Source organism: Abramis brama (genome assembly GCF_963993115.1).
Source record: "Abramis brama genome assembly, chromosome: 5".
Lineage (NCBI taxonomy): Eukaryota > Metazoa > Chordata > Actinopteri > Cypriniformes > Leuciscidae > Abramis > Abramis brama.
Genome location: NC_139967.1, coordinates 19,927,674 through 19,951,654, shown reverse-complemented (window position 1 = coordinate 19,951,654; position 23,981 = coordinate 19,927,674). Strand labels below are relative to the sequence as shown.

The following is a 23,981-nucleotide window of genomic DNA, read 5'->3' as shown; positions in this document are numbered from 1 at the left end:
TGTAGTTGAGTCCCAGAGCAATATTACATCTGTATGGTATGGCTAAGGCCTCTGGTACTCCAGTGTTTTGATCATTCCATTATTCTGGAATATATTCTGGAACTGACACTCCCAAAATGTAAACAAACAAAATAAAGTCTACCAACACTAAAGGACAGTTATATTGGTATTTATATTTAAGACATTATTTCTATTTTTTATGAAAATATATATATTTTCACTGCCAGAAGCTGGTGTCTGGTTATACATCTTGTTTGCAGCAGGTCATGATAGCAAAAGGATGTTCTACTAAGTACTAAGGATGCTTGCCATGAAGGGGTTGAATAATTTTGAGACAGCAGAAGTCATTAAAAGTTGCAATTTCAGTTGAAATTTGGGAAACCACTTGAAACATTTATTGTGTTGTGATATTTCAATTACTTTTGTTTGATTTATTCATTGCAAGCAGCTGAAAGTCTGTAAATTTTGCCAATAAACCTGATTTGAACGATATATATATACAGTACTATGCAAAAGTCTTAGGCATGTTAATATATTAGGAAATATCAGTTTACATTTCCAAACATTCTTTTTGCCATTAATTGTAATAATCCAGTGAGATTTGTGTATGCACAAGGAGTCTGACAACAGCCGGTATGATCTGATCTCACCATCATCGAGTCCGTCTGTGATTACATGAAGAAACAGAAAAAACTGAGACAAACTAAATCCAGAAGAACTGCGGGAACGTCTCCAAGATGCTTGAAGAAACCTTCCGGCAAAGCTACAGTACTCAGTTTTTTCTGTTTCTTCATGTAATCACAGACGGACTCGATGATGGTGAGATCAGATCATACCGGCTGTTGTCAGACTCCTTGTGCATACACAAACCTCACGTACGTACATATACACACACACACACACAAAGTGCATTTGTAGCACAAGCACATAGAATTATAAACATATATATCAGTCATATTTATGTAACATTTTTGCATTTTTGAAGCTCTGTGTTGCACGCTGATGAAGAATATATATATATGGATATAAAAATGTAAAAGCCACTATAAAAGTATCTTTATTGAGTCAAGCTTGTTTAATAAAGAGATAATAAAGAGGTAAGAGATAGTGAGAGCTATCAAGTAGTGGAAGTATTAGGAAATGAGACCAATTAATAATAGCTGTTTCATTACTGAACTCTTCAGGGTGTTGCTAAGCATCAAATGCAGAATTAGGCCGCTACTGGTTAGACAGCCTAATTAGTATGGAGAAACAGGGCATTGGGTGTGGCCTCATAACAAGCATCTAATCCTGTATTTGTAGACACAAACTATCATTAAGGTATAAAAAAAATAAATGCATAAACATGTTCATTGGTAGTGAGCATCATATGAAATCCTTCATGCAGAAATAATAAGCAATTAAGAACTAAAATGCTACAATTCTAATGCTGACATCTGAAAAGCGTGAGTGGAATAAATGTTTACATTTTTTGGACTTGGTTTTAAAGGATTTAATGCTTAATTTGACAGCCTTATATAAATGTAAAAGATAAAAGAAAAGAAAAGTGTTAACACTATATAACAACACTGCAATATTAAACATGAATACTAGAAATATCCAAATATATATCAAATATATATGAAAAAAGATAAGGGATATACTGACCTGCAGGAATTATACCAAACACTGTCCTATGAATTTACATTGATGCGCAAAAAACCTACCCCAAGAATAAATGAATGTCAGAACGTGGGCTACTCTATGAAACTAACCTTCTGGACTGTAGCAGTCTCAGTCAGTTATGCAATATAAATGTAACAAACACACATCTGGTACATAAGGACAGGGCCTGGATACAGAGATAAGAGTGGAGGGAAGGAATACAAATTTTGAAGACAAGAAGGAAAGAAGGAAAGAGAGAAAAAAAAGTATGGAGGCGGGGGGGTGGGGGGGTTGGTGAGGCTAAAAGAGAGGGAGATAGAGCCCACAGCTACTGACATACTTGTCCTATAAATAGTCTTAGCTAAAAATGACTGATTAACTCAAACGCAACCTACTGGCCACTGAGAAATGGTGATAAACACGGAGTGACGCGATTCATTTTTTTTAAGGGTGTGTGTAATGCAGAGACAAACGCTGGCAGATATGAGGGGGTGGAAGAGGAGCGCTGAAGATTCATTCAGATGTAAAACTGAGATCACTTCACCCAGACACTGAAAAATATAAAGGGCTCTCAGTTCCCTACGGATGAACAGGCAAACGTCAACACATACATAAAGCACAGCACAGATGAGACACTAGAACCTGCTTATTTATAGATTAATAATCAACCACACCCACAAAATAGACTACATTCATACATGTAAATATACGGTTGTCAGCCCTGCTTTAGAGTGCTAAATACGGTTAAATTCACACACAGTTCAGTTATAAATGAGAGTGACACCAATTTCTAAAAACAGCACTAACTTCCTTAGTGAATAGTGATAGTGGAATGAAAATCCTGTCTTCATTTACTACTGTGGCCTAAAGTATTGGCAGTGAAAATTTTTGTTGTTTTACTAAGTTTGCTGTTTCAGTTGTTTTGGTGTTGATTCATAGTTTCTAGATTCTGAACTAAGCATGAACTGTCTTTATTATTGTGTTTCAATAAAACGAAACTAAGCATTCTACTGCTTTTGGATCCTCCTTCCTGAGATCATCACACCACACACTGGCCAAACATGGACCCAGCAGAAGAATCTCCTATCCGATCAGCCATGGAACTTGGTTCCCAACCATGCTGGGCCGTCATGAGTAGGAGCCTGTTAATTTCTCCATGGAGTCTCTCGCAGCGCGAGTTGCTGAGCTTTCAGACCAGTTTAAAGACTTAATCGTCTCAACCCAGATCTTGTGTCACCAATGTCAGCCGCCACTGAGTCCACTTACGAACCTCGAGTCAACAATCCTTCAGCTTATGCTGGTTAGCCTAGCAACTGTTGCTCCTTTTTCATTCAATATGAAGTGGTGTTCTCACTTCAGCCAGAACTTCCAGAACATCTGGAAGATCTCATTGACATTGCCATTCGTCTCGATTCCAGAATGGAGTTGCATCGTTGGGTTCGGGTCAGTTTTCCAGGCATCGGGCAGAACTTTTCGATTCTCCTTCCACTCCCTGGGTACCTGAACCATCTGATGGTGTAGAGCCCATGCAAGTTGGTAGAATGCATCTTTCTGCTAAGGAAAAACAACAACGCTTGTCTGAGGGTCTCTGTCTTTATTGTGGTGGCCATGGTCATCTGGCTGCATCCTGTCAAGTAAAAGCCAGCATTCGTAAGTAGTTGGGGAATTCTGGTGAGTGGAACCTTCACATCCCCATTTCATAAATCTAGTACTCTCCTGCCAGTGACTGTCATCATGAATGATACTTCCTTCAAGGGTTCAGCACTCATTGACTCTGGGGCGGAGGGGAAGTTTCTCAATGAAAACTGGGCCCGTGAGAGGGGTCTTCCTATTCATTCTCCCATCACTGGTCGCAAGCTCATATCCATGTGACCATATCCGTCCCGGTGAGTGTAGTTACCTCCAGCAACCACCAGGAGGAACTAGAGATTTATTTAACTAAGTCTCCTGTAGCTCCCTTAGCCAACCCTGGCATTCCCTACATGGTCCCCTCATTAACTGGGCAGATAAGTCTATTTCTAATTGGAGTCCTTACTATCATGCATACTTTCTAGTTTCTGTACCATCTTTGTTTAAGGAGGAGGAGATAGATTTGTCCTGGGTTCCTGTCATGCATCTCGATCTACGGTCTTTAGCGTGTGTCCCAAGATGCATCTCTTCAAGATGCATACTTCGCCCATATGACTGTGCTTTTGTCAACTTTTGCAGGGGGCGAGATTCTTCACAAAGTTGGATCTGCGTAACACTTACCATCGTGTTCTGATTGAGAGGGATGAGTGGAAGATGGCCTTTAACACCCCCACGGGGCCCTTCGAATATTTGTTTTTTACCATTTGGCCTGTCCAATGCCCCAGCCGTCTTCCAAGAACTCGTCAATGACATGCTGAGAGATATGATAAATACAATTTGTTTTTGTGTACCTGGATGATATTCTCTCCTTCCTTCCAGGTGCACATCCAGCACATCAGAGGTGTGCTCCAGCGGCTGCTGGAGAATCAGTTGTTTGTCAAGGCGGACAACTGTACTTTCCATGCCCAGTCAGTCTCGTTTTTGAGTTCTGTCATTTTGGTGGAGGGGATTCGCATGGGTCCTGCGATGGTGAGGACCGTCTCTAACTGGCCGGTGCCTGACTCCAGAAAGAGTTTACAACAGTTCCTGGGTTTCGCCAATTTCTATCAGCGATTCAATGGGAACTTAGGTCAGGTGGAAGCCCCTCTGACTGCCTTGACCTCCACCAAGGCTAAATTCGCCTGGACTGTGGCGGCTCAGAGTGCTTTTGATGAACTCAAATGCAGGTTTATTTCTGCTTCAATCCTTGTTACACCTGACTCCGCTTGGCAGTTTGTGGTGGAGGTTGATGCATCAGAGGTAGGTGTTGGAGTGGTTCTCTCTAAAATATCCCCTCAAGATAATAAGTTACATCCGTGTGCTTATTTCTCACCGTTTACACCGTTTGTCTCCCACAGAGCGAAATTATGACATCGTCAATCGAGAGCTGCTGGTGGTACAACTGGCTCTGGGGGATTGGTGTCACTGGATGGAGGGGATGGCCATTCATTTCATGGTGTGGAACGACCACAGGAACTTGGAGTACATTCATTCGGCTAAATGTCTGAATGCCAGGCAGGCTCATTGGGCATTGATTTTTGGGCCCTTCGACTTTGTGTTATCTTACAGACCGGGCTCCAAGAATGTTAAGCCTGATGCATTGTTGCGGTGCTTCGCTACCTTGATTGACATGCCTCCTCCTGACACCACTTTGCCTCAGGGCCGTAGTGGGGGCAGTCACTTGGGTAATCGAAGCTCACATCAAACGAGCTCAGGCTAGAGTCGAAGTGCCCCAGGGATGCCTGGTGGGTCTGCTATTTGTTTCTTTTTTGGTCCACGCCGCCATTCTCCAGTAGGGTCATTCTATGCCACCCAGGAGTGAGGAGGTCGCTTGCTGCCATTCGCCAGCGGTTTTGGATGCCCGCCTTGGCAGAGGACATCCGTCGGTTTGTGGGTACTTGCTTGGTCTGTGCTCAAAATAAATCCTCCAATCCACCATCCGCTGGTCTGTTACAACTTCTCGCAACAACCCATGAGGTTGTGAAATTTGGTGATGATCCTGTGCATTTTCCAGCTTGATGGAGCACCATGTCACAAGGCAAGAGTGATAATGAAGTGGCTTGGAGATCATTACATTGAAATTTTGGATTTCCGGCAACTCCCCAGATCTTAATTACGTAGATAACCTGTGGTCCATCCTCAAAAGGCAAGTGGACTAGCACAAATTGTGATAAACTCCAAGCACTAATAAGGCAAGAATGGGTCACCATTAATCAGAATTTGGACCAGAAGCTAATATCCAGCATGCCCGATGAATTGCAGACTAAATATCGACTTTATTATATTCATCAATATATCGACAGCATATATTGAATGTTTTTGCCAATAAAAGCCTTTAAAACGTATGAAATGCTTTTCATTGCTTTCCAGTATACCATAGAAACATGAAAAAATAATTACAAATACTGAAGCAGCAAACTTGAAACACTGTACTCACGTTGAAAGTCTGTGAGGTTAAAAAAACACGTATGGACAAAAAATTAATTAACAACATGCACTTACTATAGGGTTAGTGTAGGATTAGGGTTTGATTAAGGGTTAGTTGCAATTATGCATAATTTACTGTCTTCTAACAGTGGTTCCCATCAGTTTTGTGGTCTGAGTATAACCCAAGCGATGTGCTCAATGTTATTGTAATGTCATAAATTTAAAAATCATTTGAAGCTGCTGTCGGTTAATTAAGATTTGGCCATCTCGACTAGACTTGGTTATTAAATAACGTTGTCTCAACTGTGATAAGACATTCCAGTGTTATGTAAGTCACTATATTTGATACTTATATTAGTCAGTGTCACTATATGGTTAAAGGCGTGATTCACGGCTATTGTGAGAATAGAAAATGAGCATTACTTCAGTATTCCATTCACTCCTAAACTGTAGTACAAACAGATTAAAAGAGCAATAGGTCATACTCAAAAACTGGCAAATAAATGAACAAACGGAAAACAAAAGAAAGAACAAGTAAAAAAAGAACAAGAAAAAGAAATTAAGCCAAATTAATTGAACAGAAGGATGAAAACAACAGAAAAAAAATAAACGAACAATGCTTGAGCAAAAGAATAAACAAAAGCAAGAACACAAACAAATGAAAGGAATAAAAACAGAACGAACAACAAATGAGAAGGAAAAAGAAGGAAAAGGAAAAATTAAAACAAAAACAAGACAAACAACAAAGAAACAAACAAAATTAAAGCAAAAGAGAGAAAAAGCAAAAGAAAGAAAGAAAGAAAGAAAGAAAGACATAAGGTTTACATAAGGTAACTGCATGATTTGACCCAGACAGCAATCTGGAAGGCAAACAAAACCACAAATAAACAGCAAAATGTTCAGACACAGAGAAGAGACTGACCTTAAGCCATTGAAAAGCTGTTTGGACTTGTCCAGGAGATAGCAGAAGTCAGTGACAGTTTTCCTCTCACAGAGAGGGATGTCATCCTCTGCCCCCACCCCTGTCATGGCAGCTGCTGTAAACAAAACAAACAAACCAAAATAGAGAATTCAAAACAGACTGTCGACAGAGTTATGCAAAATCGAGTCGTTAGTGCAAGCACGTCGTTCAAGCAGCCATCAGTGGTGAGGTAAGTTTTATGAATCACAGTTAAACGAGCACCACAGAACTCTGAACTGACATACTGTGGGTATAAGGATCTGCATCTGTGACGTGGGCAGATGTTGAATCAGCTTTGACAAAAACTGACTAATTCCACCTCCAAACCAACTGGATACGCTCTGACGAATTTGCATTTTAGTTGGAACAAAAGTTTCACAGAGGAAATTAAAATAATCCATATATCTATGAACTTCATGGAGATGAATAAAACAAGATACATTAGGCTAGAAGTATTTTTTTAAACGTGAAACTGTACGTTTATCTGCTCCAAGAACAGAGTCATTATTACATCGCTAGTGAGAAATGTCATGTAGCTTTTAAGTTGTTAAACTATTTTACTAATAAAATCATCAGAGCTGCGTTGACAACACGTTTCTGTGCGAGTGTGTCTGTATTTGTTACTGTACTTGTGTGCGTTTGAGCGGGAGAAAGAGAGTATGTGCTTTGCTTTCCATATAATAAAACGTAATTTTGTGGCAAAAAGCATGGAAATAATTTGTCGTTTTTACCCTGTTGTTTACTAGCCTATATCTATTTGCTTGGTCAGTGTCATTGTGGGTTTTGGTTCTTCTGCTTTTGTAATCTGTAAAGACCTTTGAAATAACTGAAATCATTTGGCGAAGTGATATGGAACTGTAATGCGGTCAAGACCTGCCTGGAACTACTTTAGCAGTGCGTTTCCCTGAAAATGATTGCACACCTTAGAACATTCGTCAACCAATCAGATTCAAATACAATCTGTGCCTTTCAACGTGACCACCAACCAAATGAGGTGTTATAGCACATTTTTGCGCATGTGAAAAGGATGATGTTTTGTGTGGATATTGGAACACGGGTGAAGTACAAATCCTAGTTTACATAATAGATAATGGTTTTGAATCCAAATAAATTGCGAATATGGAAACTGTTTGGATTCTGTTTCCATTTCGCTTTAAATTAATTTGTTTTAGCTTGATGTTTATATAGCTACTTATATTTTTCATTCTTGTTCTGTGTTGAATACCGTTAAATTGAAAGGATTTGTTGTTGAGTGAGGGGAATTAAAATAGCCTATAGCCTATTTTTTATAAATGTTTATGTTTGTAAAACATTTCGCTTTATTTACCATTATTTCTGAATGTAATAATAAAATGTTGACTAAAGGCCTGTTCACACCAAGGACGATAACTATAAAGATAATGATAAATATAGTTCTAAAAATCGTTCACACCACAGCTATAATGATAACGGCACAGATAAATGATATCGTTGGAATCACTTTCAGAACGATTTTATCCAGCTGATGAACGATAAGAACACTGACAGCCAATCAGAATCCATACTGCTGTAACGAGTTTGAGCATTTAAAGTGGCAGACAAGAACGCGCTTAGAATAAACAGAACGATATTGTGAACGGGCCTTTATACATGACTTTTTTTTTTCTCTCTCAAAAATGCAACATTTTATTTGTGTAGCATATTTAACCATGCAACATTCTAAAATATTTTGAAAATTAGCTTAAATCGGTCAAAATTCTTACCGACGGTTACCGGTTAACCAGTTAATTGTGAGCATTCCTAGTCGTAGAGATGCTGTATTTTTTTACTGTGGGGGCAAAAAAATTGTATGGACACCAATACTGTCGCCATAGTTACTGTTTTCAGCTGTTCATAAAGCCTCAGGAGCTGAAACCCGATTATGGTGAGGAACGTTAAAGTTTTGACACGCTTTAAGCGATTGACCAATTGACTGGACTTACTGACCAATCATGAGAGTATACAGGAATTTTCAGAAAGGCGGGACAGGAACTAAAATAGAGTGTTTCAGGCAGAGGGTGAAAAGACTTGCTGCAGCAATTAGACCGGTTTCACAGACAGGGCTTAAGTCTTTAGTCCCAGACTAAAATGAATGTTTGAACTGTCTTAACTCAAAGTAACTTGCACTGACATATTTAAAAAAAACATGTCAGCGCCATTGTTTGTTTCAAGAAGCACACAAGTAAAGGTTTTTTTTCTAAGGCATGTTTTTTTTTTTTTAATACTTAAAATGTCCTAATTTAACTAAAGCTTAATCCTGGCTTAGTCTAATATCTGTCTGTGAAACCAGGCCAATATCATGTAAATGTATTTTAGCAGACCTCAAAAACAAAATTATGTACGCACAAATAAGCATAATATGGGCACTTCATGATTTTATTTGCAGGAAGAGCCCATATTAGTAATTTGATAACACTGTTAAATGTATTCTTATAATGACAGTATATCCATTTTTCATACTGTACATTATAGCGGTGTGATGCCTAAATTCACTGAATTCCTAAATGATTTGAAGACCAGGAACGTATAGGAAGTAAGGTCTTTTTTTTATTATTTCATGCTACTTTTAATCATTCATTTAATTTACTTACCACGATAAATAAATAAACCACTAAAGGACAGCAGAGGTTTAGGTCATGCCAAATGCCTGCTACATATGCCATCACCCACTGATCTTTCAGGCTGAATAATGGGATATCTCAATGGCCTTTCCTGTTCAGAAACAAGCTCAAAGCTTTAATAGCCTATAAAGACAGCACATAGTCTACTCTGTGCAGTTGTAAAAAGGTCGGATCTTAACCGAGGGCCAATTAATCTGCATGTTTTCACATAAAACAGTGAGAAAAAGAATAATTCCCTATGCTAAATAAATGCTAAAAAAAAAACACATTTCAATTTACATATTTATTAAAGGGATAGTTCACCCAAAAATGTAAATTCTGTCATCATTTACCCACCCTCAAGTTGTTACAAACCTGTATGAATTTCTTTCTTCTGCCGAACACAAAATAAGATATTTTGAATAATATAGGTAACCAAACAGTTGATGGGCCTCATTGTCTTCCATAGTATGGAAAAAATACCATGGAATCAATGGGGCCCATATCAACTGTTTGGCTACCAACATTCTTCAAAATATCTACAAGCCATACAGGTTTATAACAACTTGAGGATGGATAAATGATGACAGAATTTTCATTTTTGGGTGAACTAACACTAAATATGTTTGTGAAAATGGCTTAGCTTGTGTGAGACTAGATGGTGTTAAACAAACAACACCACACATTTCACCTCTGTGGTGACAGGAGATAAAATCGTGTGGCATAGATGTGTCATAGGGAGGACATGTGCACCTCTTTCGGCTACACCGAGAGGAGCCAGGCGTTGTGTGTGTATGTGTGTCTGAGGAGGGGTGGACTGGGGGGGGGGGGGGGGGGGGGGGAGAGAGCAAGGGACGTCAATGGCATAGAGGAAAGTAAGAAAGAGGGAGTGTGACAAATCCACGCCAAAGGCTGAATGTGCAGTGCTTATTGCTCGGATCAGACGTTAAATCGGACCAGAGTGGGGGAGAGGTCCACACAAGAGAATGAACGTTAATAAAAATCCATAATACACATGTAAAGCATGAATTTTAAGTGAGCTTTGTGAAATGACTAGAAGCTCAGATGAGGTCCATTTATAACTGTTAAGATACTCAAATTGCCTTGACTCAATGTAGTCAACAATTCAAATTCACTGATGTTTTTGAATAAAGCATGTCTATATGCATGGAAAGCTCTAACTCCATCACATCTGTGAGAATAAATGGAAAATTGGTATGTTGAAGGCCTGTTTTTACCAATAAGAGCAACTAATGTATGATGTATTATGCTGACATTGGAAGCCACTGCAGGGAAAAACATAATTTATTGCCTGAAACTGTGTACAATGTCAGCTTGTGTGTCTGCGTGTGTGCATGTGGTCAGGCCCAGTGGGTAGTAAGGCAAACATTCAGCTGTCAGTCTATGGTGGCCTGAATGGAAAAGACCTGGGCATGTCCATCACCCCTGCTCAGCCTCCAGATGGCTCACCATGGTCTACTTATGGACTGTTTCTGCCCACCTTTCAAGTGCTGTCAAAGAATATTTTGGGGATATTTCCCCAAAAGAAGAATTTGTCACAATTAAAACAATTGATAATTGAAATATTATCACAGCAGCAACACCTCATTTATATAAGGTTGTTCATACTCCATTAAAAAAATGTAAGAATAACACTGCAATAGAAAAGGTAGTTCAAATTTGTAAGGCATTCATGTTAAGATGCTGAATTTAGTTTAGTGTACAAATGGGGCTGACTCTACCCAAGAAGTCAAGGTTTAGCTGGTTACCAAAGGTTAGCTACTGCTGTAACTACACCATCTGGCCCTAAAAAGCACCATGTTCATTCAAAATCAGTGATGCATTCTGACAAAACAATGTTTTTTTGTAGGCATTTTTTTCATATATTGCTAATATTTTACTTTATTAGCTCAGATAACTTGCCCAAAATGCTCAAATTTCAAATGTGCACACAGATGTTATCTTGTCTCTTCCCTGCATTATTCGCCCCATATGTGAATTACATCATGTCTAACATTTGAACATGCTTGTATTAAAGGAAGCACATTTAGCATTTCATAGTGGTTATTTGCAGCTATAGCTCTGCAAACCAAACAGAAATTTGTTCAATGGAAAAGCTGTCTGTCATACACACTGTTTAACAAGAGGCTTCCATTCATTCAAGTCTGCAGCGATTCTCGATTCAATTCATCCTCTTTTTCAGCATGAGAGATACTACAGTTTTCATGTGGCAGGAGGAAAACAAGAAAACACAGTAAAATACACTTTTATTCTGGTTTCATATTAAAATGTATAAACAAGTTCTCGTTTATGCCTTTAAAACTAATTTATGATAAATCATATCACTCTCTTGTTATTAGGCTATCTATTGGTGTGATTTTAAATTATAAAAATGTTTTGATAAGTATAATAAGAAATTATTTATTGTATTAATACAATGCTATGCTATTAAATGAATTTATAACAGAACGGTTGATCTAAATTTGTAATGACTAGAAATGAGTGTGTGATACGTTTCTTTAAGAAAAAGGGAAAAAAAATTCAAACACTACCGTACAGTTTGGGGTCAGTATCTATTTTATTTTTTTAAAGAAATAAATACTCTTATTCAGCAAGGGCACATTAAATTTACATTTCAAATAAAAGCTGTTCTTTCAAACTTTTTATTTATCAAAGAATTTCCACTAAAATATTAAGCAGCGCAACTGTTTTCAACATTGATAATAGGGCTGCACGATATTGGAAAAAACGTATATATTGCAATATGAAAACAATTTCATCAGATGATTTGAATAGCTCTATTTGGAAAGAATTAATTATTTTAGTATGATTGGGGTGATTTTGTAGGAGAGTGCATCTATCAAAATAATAAACAAATTACAAGCATAGATAAATACAACAGAACAAAGATACAAATGAACTAAAGAGTGCTTTATGTTTTTCAGGTAAATCTAACTGTATTCAGGTACAGACATTGAATAATCAAATGTAAAATAACACTGCACCTTCCCTGTATAGGTTAAATTAATACAGTTAATTAATAATATTTATCTTTATTAAAGCTACAAAAGTGTTTTTTATCTTTCTCTTTTGTTGTTTGATTTGTGACAAAAAGCTGCAGGCATTTTAGGCTGCTGTCACTTTAAGACGAATCCACGGACCCAGTACTCGCTGAGACAGGCATTTTGACTTAATTTTGCGAGCACGCGTCAGTTCAAGCTCAAAAGAAAGAGAACTGAATTGTGACCACGTACTGTCTGCGTGGCTCTGTGTGTGTGTGCACCAAGCGTGCCACACAAGGGCTGAAAAGTGAAGCCAAATCGTCTCTTTTGGGGGATTTTCGAGAGGAGATTGGAGCTTCAACTTTAATTTCTACATGTCCATAACCGTTTATTTCACACAGTAAACTTTGTACTAACCGTTTCTGCGGGAGTGAGGGCGGGACCTTGATATCGCGGCTTTACTCTCTGCTCACTACTGCGCAGACTCGGGTCCCGCGTTCACTACTGCGCAGAAGCAGGTCCCAAATCTGCGCAAGATGTCAGCGGTATTAGGACTTTGGCGGCTTCACTTTTTACCAGTGGAAGAGAGTGAAGAGGCGTCGTCCATCTTTTTTTACAGTCTATGGTTTAAACTGACAGGACTTAAAACACATGCGAATGATAAACTTTCACTCTATGATGGTTAAACTTTGCAATTAATCCGCAAATCACATCATGCGTTACAAACCGGAAGCGATCAACTACGATCCCTATACTTGACATCGCACATCCTGCGATGTGACTATTGCGGATCCACACATCGTGATATCAATGCTAATACGACACATCGTACAGCCATAAGAAATGTTTCTTGAGAAGCAAATCAGCATATTATAATGATTTCTAAAGAATCACTGAAGACTGGAGTAATGGCTGCTGAAAAATTAAGTTTGCCATCAAAAGAATATATTACATTTCAAATAAATATTAAAATAGAAGACGGTTATTAAATTATACTAATATTTCACAATATTACTGATTTACTGTGTATCTGACCAAATAAATGCAGCCTTGGTGAGCATATTAAAAGATTTAGAATTTTAGAATGGTGTTAAGTAACATCATTAGGAGGAGATATTTGAATGTTCACGTCAGTATTAAAAAAAAAATATATATAATAATCAGATACAAATTTGTCCAGTCTAAATAAAGCATTCTATTGATTAATTACAGTTAGTATTATCAGTGGAGGCTCTCTGGGGTTCATTATGACAATCTTGACCCATAAATCCAAATATCCATTTAACAAACATATTTTAAAAGCTAAATTGGGTTTGTATACCTTCATCTTGGTCATTCATATAACAACATGCAAACAGCAACTGGCACCTACTGAGAATAAGCAAGTATGTTAAAATAACTGATCAATACGCAGATCAATATTGACACACACATCTTGAAAGATTTCTATTTTCTGGTCGTAACAACTGGTAATTGAAATGACCAGGATGTACATATATAGACACAGAGCTACAGGGTGGAATCAGCCATTAGTCTCAGACCAGAAGATGTGTGATCTAATGCTGAAACAAACGACCTGTCCACCAAGACCCTATGGATGCAGTCTAGGAATGAATGGAAGATGGGCTTTAGAGAACTGATGATAAGAGCATGTTGAAAGGAGGCATGAATAAGAGTGATCTCCTTGTCTCATGAAGAAAACGCATGCATGCTCTTTCTCTAAAGCCAGAAGTGGTAAAAGGCTTCTGCACAAAGATGTGAGCTTGACCCACATATCCTCTCCTTCCATAAAAATGCATGAGCTATGCATCTGCAGCAAAAGAACTGCAGGATGAGGCAGTGTGTGTATGTATGACCTGTATGAAGCCAACACGTGCAACTAAAAAAAAAATCAATGCTAAATCAATAATATCTTATTATCACTTTTTGCAGTCACTGCATCACCGAATACATTTTATAAGAAGTACTGAAAATTACTTTTCTCATGTTATAGTAGGTCTACTTTCTACATGATTTATCAACTATTAAAAGACTAGCCTACATGGATAGAAAGTCAGATTAAAAAACAAACAATACTACAAAAGTGAAAATGAAATTAAAACTGCAATCACTCACTAAGTTAAAGAGGTCACGCAAACACATGCTGACTAATGCATCTACCCTCTGCGCTAAAGCCTACATGACTGCTCATGTTAATGGGATACCGTCACTGTGAAACGTCAGGAGTGAAAATGAATGATGAATGCATGGTGGACATGGTGGCTAAAGAGCCCAAGACTCTCTAATGGTATTCAGATCCACAAAGGAATGAGGTGAGAAGTAGAGGAAAATAGGACAGGCGCATATATAACTCACAAACAGGGAGCTATAGCCTAATTATGAAATAGCTTGCAATCTTGAAAGTTATTTCTAAGCTATACAACAGTAATATCCAGTACACAAATTTGAATTGCTGACCAAATTGGTGTTTCCTCTCGAACGCCATGATCACTCAGAGCCGGGTTTCTCTCACTACTTGTGTGAGGAGAGCGGGAAATGGAAACCCACGGAACATTTCGAGCATGGGAGGGAAAATCATTCCGCTCCTTTCCACTCACATATGCTGTTCCAGATCAGCTTTTATCATGTGCATTGTTTTGTGACACAGAAAGCTTAAAGTTTTGGATCTATCTTCACTAAGAAGAAAAAAATACACAAATTGGGCAGCAGACTGGTGGTTGGTAGATATATGGTTCACCTCACCACAAAGCTAGGAATGTGCACTAATAAAGTAAATGGGTCAATTTTGATTCCACACAGATTTTAAGAAATATCGCGCTCACAATTCTGCTGTTGTAATTTGTACTGAATATCAGCATGACCTGTGGTACTTGAAACACAGCCGAGTTGATATTAACTGTTGAAGTCGACATGAAACGGAAGTTTCAATTGTCTTTTCATCCCTATTGTGATGTATATCTAAGTGAAACGGCTTCTAGGACAAAAAAAAAAAAAAAAAGTAGGGTGGAACTTGTCCATACCCCATAGGGAATTTATTGGATCATTGGATGGTTGTAGTTTGCTATTGCTGTGATCTTGACAGATTGTCTTGCCCTCTCACTCCTAAACACATCATGAGAGAAAAGAAGAGATATCACTACAAGAAGGAGGGGAAGTTATTTTGAATCAAGATTATGAGTGTACATGAATTTAATAATAATAATATTAATAATAATAATAATAATAGTAATGGTGTGCAGAGAGATAAATAATAAATACTGCAAAATTCCATTAAAAATAAGAATTGCCCATTGATTTCATGGTGACTAAAGGCGGACCAAAAAAAAAAAAAGGGTTTATAATGGATTTAAAACGAAATGATCCTTTTAAGGTAAACTACACCCATAATTGTCCATAACTAAATATTAAAATACTCGCATACTAGTACACCTATAGTAACAGAAGAAGAATTCTCGTCCACGAGCTCATTCCTCCATAACAAGCCAGTCTGTATGACGTCATTTCAGCTAAGCAACCTGGCGGCTCTTTCACAGATGATGTGTGATAGAGCTGATGCTAAGAAAACATGCTTGTCTGCAACAAATCTGCCTTTTTATACAGATATAAATGGACTGGATCGGTTCCAGTCAAATGGGCATAATTATCATAGGACCTCATTTAAAGTTCAATGCATATTTATGGCACAGCCCTAATAAGCTCGATGCAATAATACACAATTCGCGCTTGCTCGTACAGTCATATTATGCACGCACGGCCGATGCAGCCTGAACGTGAACAATAAACTGAGCAGACAGCGAGCGCTCTGCAAAAATCAAACCCGTGCTGTTGCAGGACAGAATGAACCCGGGCTGCACATACTGTAATTCTTGCGACAGCCAATGGTTTTTCAACCGTGTTCATTCAATAATAATACAGAGATGCTTATTGGCTCGTGTTCCATTCACAATATCACTCCCAACTTGAATATCTGGGTGGTCTAAACGGAACAATAGACAAAGGGTGAGAACCACAACTAAACGTGAAGCGTTTGGCAGCGTGCATCTCTGCGTAACAGTTCATTGACCAGGAACGCGGACTGACTGACTGATCACTGTTGTTTTACATCAATTACCAGTGTGAAGAACAACAACGGTCATTTCTGTGACACTTCACACCATCAAGCGTATCTAAATGCATTTACTCAAGAGGACAAAGCCTGTCTAATCTATAATGTCTTACCTCTCGCGCGACGGCTGTCTCTCTTAGATCGGAATGCGGTAATACACGACAACTCTGTGTGACTCTGTCAAAGACGAAACTGTATGTTGGATCGTGTAATGGCAGAGCTGTGTTAACATGATTTGTGAACGCTCGAGGAGCAGCGGCGGTTTTGTCCTCAAAATGACCATCAGAGTTGACAAAACTGTGGCTTTAGCAGATGCTGTGACTGCGGTTTCCTGGCAACCTAAATTATGTTGCGCTGATGACTGAATGGAGTTGACGTGCTGTTATTGGTGGTTTTTAATATACATGAACACACATGTATGGGGATGATATACTTATAGTTTTTCTATAAATATACTGGACTTCGACGGAAAGCTACGGCATAAAATTCATATTTTAGTGATTGTGTCTAACGTTAAGTGACTGGCGCTTGACTATCGTAGTCCTCCAAGACGTGTTAACTTCAGCCGTGCTTGTCTTTTACCTAACGCATAAACTGCCGAGCAATATCTGTCAAAAAGTCATTGATTTGAGAGCAAACCTGAGCACTGATGTAGTTTAGATCAGCTATCTTCCGTTTCGGCTCCTCAAGAGCGGCGTCTCCAGGTAGCGCGCGCCAGTGAATCTCGCCCCGACACAAATCTAGACATCCAATGCGGTGGCGCACCGTCGTTTACATCCAGCTCATTCAAATCACCCTCCCAGGGAAGAGCAGGGAGTATCTGCCATTCGGCATCTACTGCAGTCGACGGTTCAGTCTGGCCAGTTGAATCTTCATTGCCTATGTTGTGGCAACCCGCTCAAAGTAACATGCTTGTCAAATCCCCACCGGTCTGTTAGTGACGTTCAATGCATTCCATTGGTTGGCTGTGTTGTCAATCAGGCTACTGCTTACACATAGAGGCGGGGCTAACGTGGCACTGGCCTCTATAGTACTATAGTTTTGATTTAAAAGGGACGTGTGCCGCCCAACGGTGTCGTACAAAAGTGCTTTTCAATTTGTCTTGTATGCAAGACATTTTCATGCTTCCATTGATTAGCAGACCACACCAGAAATGTAACTTAACAATAAAGGGGTTTATTTTCAATATTTAATTGGCAAATGGGCAGCTGTTTTCTACAATAATAAAATACAACAAATCTGAGAAAAAGATGATTAAATCAAAGCAATTATATTAATGTACAAAATAATCACAACCTTATTTGTCCTGTTGTCTGGTCATCTCCTCAACCTTTTTCTACACTTGAAAGCTACGAAAAAGAACAGTGTCTTTGTCTTGGAGAAATTAGGAGCAGACTTGTTCAGCACAGTTGTTTCAGTGACTTTCCAATCTGTCCTCTTAAAAAAACAAAACAAAACAAAACATTTGGTTCTGACCAGGTGAGTTGTTACACCATAAACTTTTGTCATTAAATGGTCAATGGTTGTTAGGTCTATATTTAAAGCCCTGTAAGAGTGGCTTTGAGAATAGAATGAGGATGTCCACTTAATTACGGTCACACGCTCACATTAAGAAGAATATACTGACCAAATAATGACCAACTTCAACAGTCAACAGGGTTCATAATCCTGACCATAGTTTACTGTTGTTATTTTTGGAGAGCACTTCAATCTTTACAAAAATATTTGTTTAAAAAAAATGCAACAGAAATTAAAGACAATAAAAGAGTGCTTGACAGAGCAATGAAAAGGACAGGTCTGGACCCAGGCGACAATGAAAACCTCAGAGGAAGTAGGGTGTTGTCGTTCGTGGTGGTATGACCCTTTCCGAGTCAGGAACGGCCCGGAACAACTTGGGCTCCCGTGTGTTCACGTCTTTGAAGACCATGATGGAGGCTATGTTACCACAGCGGTAGCAGTAGTTTGGGGCCGACCAGACGGTTACCAGCTTCTCGTCAAACATGAATTTGTAGCCTTCATGAACCAACTGATGTGCACGGCAAATCAGCTTCAAGTTGTTGATGTGAACAAACTTGAATGGAAAGAGAAAAACAATTCAGGTTCTGCACACACAGGTCAATTTACTGAACATTTTTTTCTTCTTTTACTAGCATGTCAGACATTTGAAACAGCCAATTAGTTTAATTAAATTATATTTTAGTTAACTGCTAATTTAACTGTCAAATTAATATTTAGCTCGCAGCATATTTCATAGAAATTCAGATCCAAGAAAATCCAGAGGCTACCAAACTGAACACAGTTACTAGTTTTTGCTTTACTATGATATATTTTTGTGAAACTTCACTGCACTAGTAAAGTAAATGCCAACAACTACATCTCCATTTCATAACTCACAGTGAGTGAGAGCCACGCAAATGAGCAATTTCTTAAAATACTAATTTGCATATTTCAACCTGTAATTGCAGAAAAACATCTCATGCTGGTGTTTTGTATACACATAGGGATGAGTGTTAAAAGAACTTAAAAACAGACAGTGTATTTAGAGAATGCTCTTACCTCATTGGTAACCTTTGCACCAAACAGCCAGCCAGCACCCCTTGGGCTGATAGCCCAGGTGTCTACGTCCTCTGGATCGGACCAGACAAGATCACAAAATGCTCCCTTGTGAGGGATTTCCTGATTGCGTTCAATGGTGCGTATCTGGTCCAAAGTTTTGATGTCAGGTGAAAGGCCACCATGTACACAAAGGATTTGCTCATCTATCAACTGTGGGAGAAATCAAAACATCACAATAAGTACAGCAGAAGGAAAATACATGTTAAACAGTTATAAAGTGCAAAATAGCATTTTCAATCCAAGAGTTGTTTTTATTTTTAAGCATTACATATATTGTAAACATATCTCAAGTAAACATTTTGTGTTGAATTTGAGTACTAGCTACACTATTATACATTATAGACATAATGAGTAAAGTGGTAAAAACAATTGCAATATTATATCAAGCTAAAAATAAACTGAATCAGAATTCATTAGGCTATATGATGCACTTGTAGTACCATTCATTACAGTGGAGGCATGGGGACACATATAAATGAATATGCTACACATGAGATCTATTTGTAAATTGACTACTATTACCAACCAACAAAAGATCAAATTATATTCATATATATTATTTTTGGTGATCTGGTTTATTTCAAAATTTCACAGATAATGTATAAAGCACATCATTTACTTCCCAAATGTATTCAGAGGCTGTTTGAAATGAGTGTCAGCATAAACTTAAGAAAACACATTTATAAAAATTTAAGGACACAGACAAATATACTTGTAAAATAGGTGTGACAAGGAATTAAGAATGTGTAGTTCCCTTTGCAATTTAAATAATGTTTCTAAAAATGTGATAAATGTATAACAAAAAATGTATATGAAATACTTTGAAAAAAAAGGGACTACTTGCACAACTACTTCCGCGTTTTACTTATTACAACTCTGGTTTCCCGTAACAGCGTTCAGCGCACCTATATACATTATTATTACTACGTTTTATGGCTGTCATTTGATTAAAGAAACAATGAATCATGTTTTCTGTGTTAATATGAATTATCTTGAACCTGCTGAAATGTTCCTATAAATATATTTTTATTCCAACTGTGTATTCTGAATAATTAATAAACAAAATTCCCCCACTAGCATGCAGTGCTTGTCTTCTCATTAACAGTGTTTTCTCTTACTGATCACATTTCATACCTGTTGAGTTTACAGCTTTAAATGAATTTGACTGATAAATAGGATTGCTTGTGTGCTGGAGCTCTTATTCCAGTCTTTTAAAATATTTGAAATGAATGAGCGGTATGTGCCGTAAATAAATTTAACGATGTTAAATAATTAATCTTAATCAGCAACACACAGCATAGAGGAGAATGACAGTGATCAACTGTCAACTGTCATGTAGTTCTTAATCAACTACATTGATTAAGAATTTTGGGCATAAACGTAAATAACATACAGTAAAATGATTGCCGATGAGAAATGACACAAAATAGTGATTAAAATATTTGTATTCATCAGGTCTCACACACACTTCAGCATCACGGTCAATAGTTTATGTTGGGGCCACACCAAAAGATATTTAAAATCTTATAAGATTTTCAAAATGTGAGAGACCACAAACATGAGGACAAAAAATCCTAGATTTAACAGTTGCTCATATAGTGTGTGGTTTGCCGTGATGTGAAGACGACACCAAACACAAACAGATTTTCAGTCCCGACTGTGAACACGGGAAATCTCGCAAAATCTCTTGAGACTTCAGAATAAACATAGCGGACTACAGACAGGAAGAAATTGCTATGAAATTGTCAACTCTATTGTGGTATGATTTACAGGGCACGTTGTATAAACATTCGATCTTTTGCCACAAATCGACAAGCTGATCCTTCATCTCTGATGCACATATCCATTTCACTCTGTGCTGTGCCATGACTGCAGTTATTATGCTTCAGTCTTCTGTCAGCTCGCTTTCTGATTGGGTATCGTTTCTTTCTCCCTGACAATCAACAGAGTACATGTGCGTATGTCCTCGGGGTTCCCCGCACACATCAGGATTTCTGATCCTAATATTCAACATGTCAACAAGATTCACGATCAAGGGCGGCTCTGATGTTCTTCCGAGCAGGTTCGGTCACTAGTCTTAACACACCTCACACCACAGGAAAATCTGATAAGATAATCTGTAGAACCATCAAGATAATCGGGACTTCACTTAGGATTGTCGGAAGGGGAGAACCGGCCCGAATATCTTGTGGCGTGGCCCCAGCATTAGACGAGCACTGACACCCTGTAGTGAAATAATCGCGCATGTTTAACAGCTTCTGCTTTCTAAGATCGGCCTGGGAAAATTCTTTACACAGTAATCATAAGAATATCTCTTCTCCTGTCTCTGAAAATGTCCAGATTTTTTAATCTTGCGGACACTCATTCCAGGTGCTGTTTAGTCAGCTAGGAGACTACAGCACATTGAAAATATACATGACTGGAAATAAATTAGTTGTACCATTTCAAAATGGAAGTGTCACAAAGCTCAGTGCAAGTAGTCGATTGTATTAATGAAGGGTGTAATTTTAAAGAAATTGTCTTGAGTAACCGTTTTGTTTTCGATGCTTATTTTTAAAAAAGTAGGTAAAATAAGCTAAGGGTTAAAGCGTACACATTTTTAAATGACTATGAAGCTCAACAACCGGGATCCTTAAGTAAAAAATCCATTCAGTTTCTCCATAGGGAAATAACTTATAAACCTTTAAAGACTGAACTACTGTGTTATAACTCTTTAACAAAATCTGAAATTGTATATGTAAAATCTTGACAACACTTACGGCAGCAACTGTCAGCATGTCAAATACTTTAGTGCAGTATCGCCAGGCATTAGCATTTCCATATTTAGTTTGGCACTCATCTATAGACAGAAAGAAAGGAAATGAAAACCTAAAATGAATGTACAACAAAATCTTAATACAGTAAGTTCATCATGATAGGCATGCATTTGATGTATGTAGTCTCACCATAAAAGCCATACACTTGTGTGATCTGCCTGCTCTCGTGATTGCCACGCAACAGTGTGATGCGGTCAGGCCACTTTGCTTTAAGTGCTAGCAAATATGTGAATGTTTCTAAGCTGTAATATCCTCGGTCAACAAAGTCTCCCTAGAGGAAAGAGAACATACCGTTATCGCTTCAATAAATGCTTTGGGGAAAGTTTCCAGTGAGTCACCAAATATGAACTATATACAATACGCATCACATCATCTTTAGAGATACAATACCATGAAAATGTAGTTTGTGTCTGGTACTTGGCCCCCAGTTCTGAAGAGTTCACATAGGTCATAAAACTAGGGACAAAGAAAAGGTTTAGTTCAGGGGTGCCCAATCCTGTTTCCAGAAATCTACCTTCCTGCAAAATTCAGCTCCAAACCTGAACACACACAACTGAAGCAGACAATTAAGATCATCAGGATTACTTGATAATTACAGACAGGTGTGTTTGATCAAGATTGGATGTGAACTCTGCAGGTAGGCAATCTCCAGGAACAGGATTGAGCACCTCTGGTTTATGCCAATATGCAGCATGTTGTTATGGCAAAAAAAATACATCATTACAAGATCTGCAACTAACAACAGAGATGCATTAATAGGGCATTCTCGCACCTGTCCATGAATGTCCCCGCATACAGTGACTGGAGTGGATACTGGCTGTACATTTGATTCTTCAAGCAGCAGGTCACATACATAGTCACACAATCTCTGTCAAAGCAATAGAAGACAGCAGGTTTGAACAAGCTTGAAAAAGGGATGGCATCACTTATGATGACAGCACAAATAGCAAATGACTGCATCCAAGGTCACGTTTATTCATAAGGAGGTCAAAACGGAGCCTTTTCAGGTCGCATTTTTTTCAAAATGGCACATTAGTGGCTTGGGTGATACTGTTATGTACCGCACTGCTGCATTAACGATTAATTCAGAAGCCTAATTGTACGTACAAGTACTCTATTTTAAGATAAGGGAGTGGAGAACGGTTCAGGCAAGAATGAAAACTGCTAGCTGCTAATAAAGAACGACGCAAATATCATGAAATAAGATTAACTAAGAGATGGATGGGCGTTTCAATTTAGTTCGCTTGATAGCAACAACACAAGTTAGCCACCCTAACGTTAGGTGTTCACAAGAAATAATCGGTTACACAACTTTATAATGACTAACTGCTTTTTTGGGCCACATAACCTGTTATTTCTGATAATATGTAGAAAGTAAATCACGGAACACAAGCTAACTGATTAGATTCATTCGCAACGACTGCATTGCACTGAACACACTATTTTACCGGCCTTTACCACGATCTACATGACTTTATAAATATATAAACAACTAATATATTTAACATTATTAGAAAAAGCTCAAATTACAGATGATAGTCACCTTTAAGTCGTTCTCTGGAAGATATTTGCACTGCCTCGCAATTTCAACATACTTATCCAGGTCCAGCGGCGCCATTTTAAGAACAACAGTCGATGCGATGGAAGAAGCGAAGAGGAAGTCTTTCCACGTCATAGAGGGAGGTAATGATTGACACGGAATCAGCCAATCAGTACTTCGATACGGTCCTGAGCACCACGGCGCCACTTTTTTTTTTAATTATTCAAGCAACATACATTTTGTACAAATACAAGTATTAAACATTATACATACAATTCAAAAAAGAAAAAAATAAACTATATAAAAAAGAAAAGGGTACCAGGGGATAATAACATAAATATCAGAATAAAGGTGTTCCACGTCGCCACTTGCACGCATTCGTTTCGGTGGTTGTCACGTTTCTCGTTATAGAGTTGGAAAAACATATTGAGCAATAGACAGAGGCTGATGTTTGTCAAAAGGTTCAAACTTTTTTTTTAAATGATTAAATAATTTGAGGCATCGATATCGAAGTCCCTTGATCAAAACATTCTCCATTCATTCACCACGAGGTGGCAACAAACAGTTTCATATTAGGTCATCATCTCATATAAGCCTACTCAAAAAATTCTCAATATGATTTATGAATCATCATACATTCGTTT

At 38.1% G+C, this 23,981-nt stretch overlaps 2 protein-coding genes across 3 annotated transcripts in view; both read right to left on the bottom strand.

Moving 5' to 3' along the window:
* scai (suppressor of cancer cell invasion) overlaps positions 1–17,298 on the bottom strand; it is a 33,449-nt gene extending 16,151 nt beyond the window's left edge. Inside the window, exons 1-2 of one of the 2 annotated variants that reach the window (XM_084114507.1) lie at positions 17,005–17,298; positions 6,602–6,716 (exon numbers count right to left, since the gene is read on the bottom strand). In XM_084114507.1, coding sequence (XP_083970633.1) covers positions 6,602–6,708 — 107 coding nt within the window. In that variant the 5' untranslated portion in view covers positions 6,709–6,716; positions 17,005–17,298. Of the gene's footprint in view, positions 1–6,601; positions 6,717–16,478; positions 16,597–17,004 lie in introns of those variants that run through there. The other variant, XM_084114508.1, reaches the window with a different exon arrangement.
* A 223-nt stretch (positions 17,299–17,521) lies between these two features.
* On the bottom strand, positions 17,522–23,496 carry ppp6c (protein phosphatase 6, catalytic subunit). The gene is made up of 7 exons (XM_084114496.1): positions 23,341–23,496; positions 22,570–22,665; positions 22,188–22,253; positions 21,927–22,068; positions 21,741–21,820; positions 18,922–19,131; positions 17,522–18,436 (listed from the first exon to the last, which is right to left on the bottom strand). Exons 1-7 carry the CDS (start codon positions 23,470–23,472, stop codon positions 18,188–18,190), a joined length of 975 nt encoding a protein of 324 aa, XP_083970622.1. The 5' UTR covers positions 23,473–23,496; the 3' UTR covers positions 17,522–18,187.
* Positions 23,497–23,981: the final 485 nt, after the last annotated feature.

Coding starts and splice junctions, on each gene's coding strand:
- ppp6c (XM_084114496.1), bottom strand. CDS start 23,472: ATGACGTGGAAAGACTTCCTCTTCGCTTCTTCCATCGCATCGACTGTT. Junction 22,069..22,187: donor ACACAAACTACATTTTCATG/GTATTGTATCTC, acceptor TCTTTCCTCTAG/GGAGACTTTGTTGACCGAGG. Junction 19,132..21,740: donor ACATGCTGACAGTTGCTGCC/GTAAGTGTTGTC, acceptor TTTCTCCCACAG/TTGATAGATGAGCAAATCCT.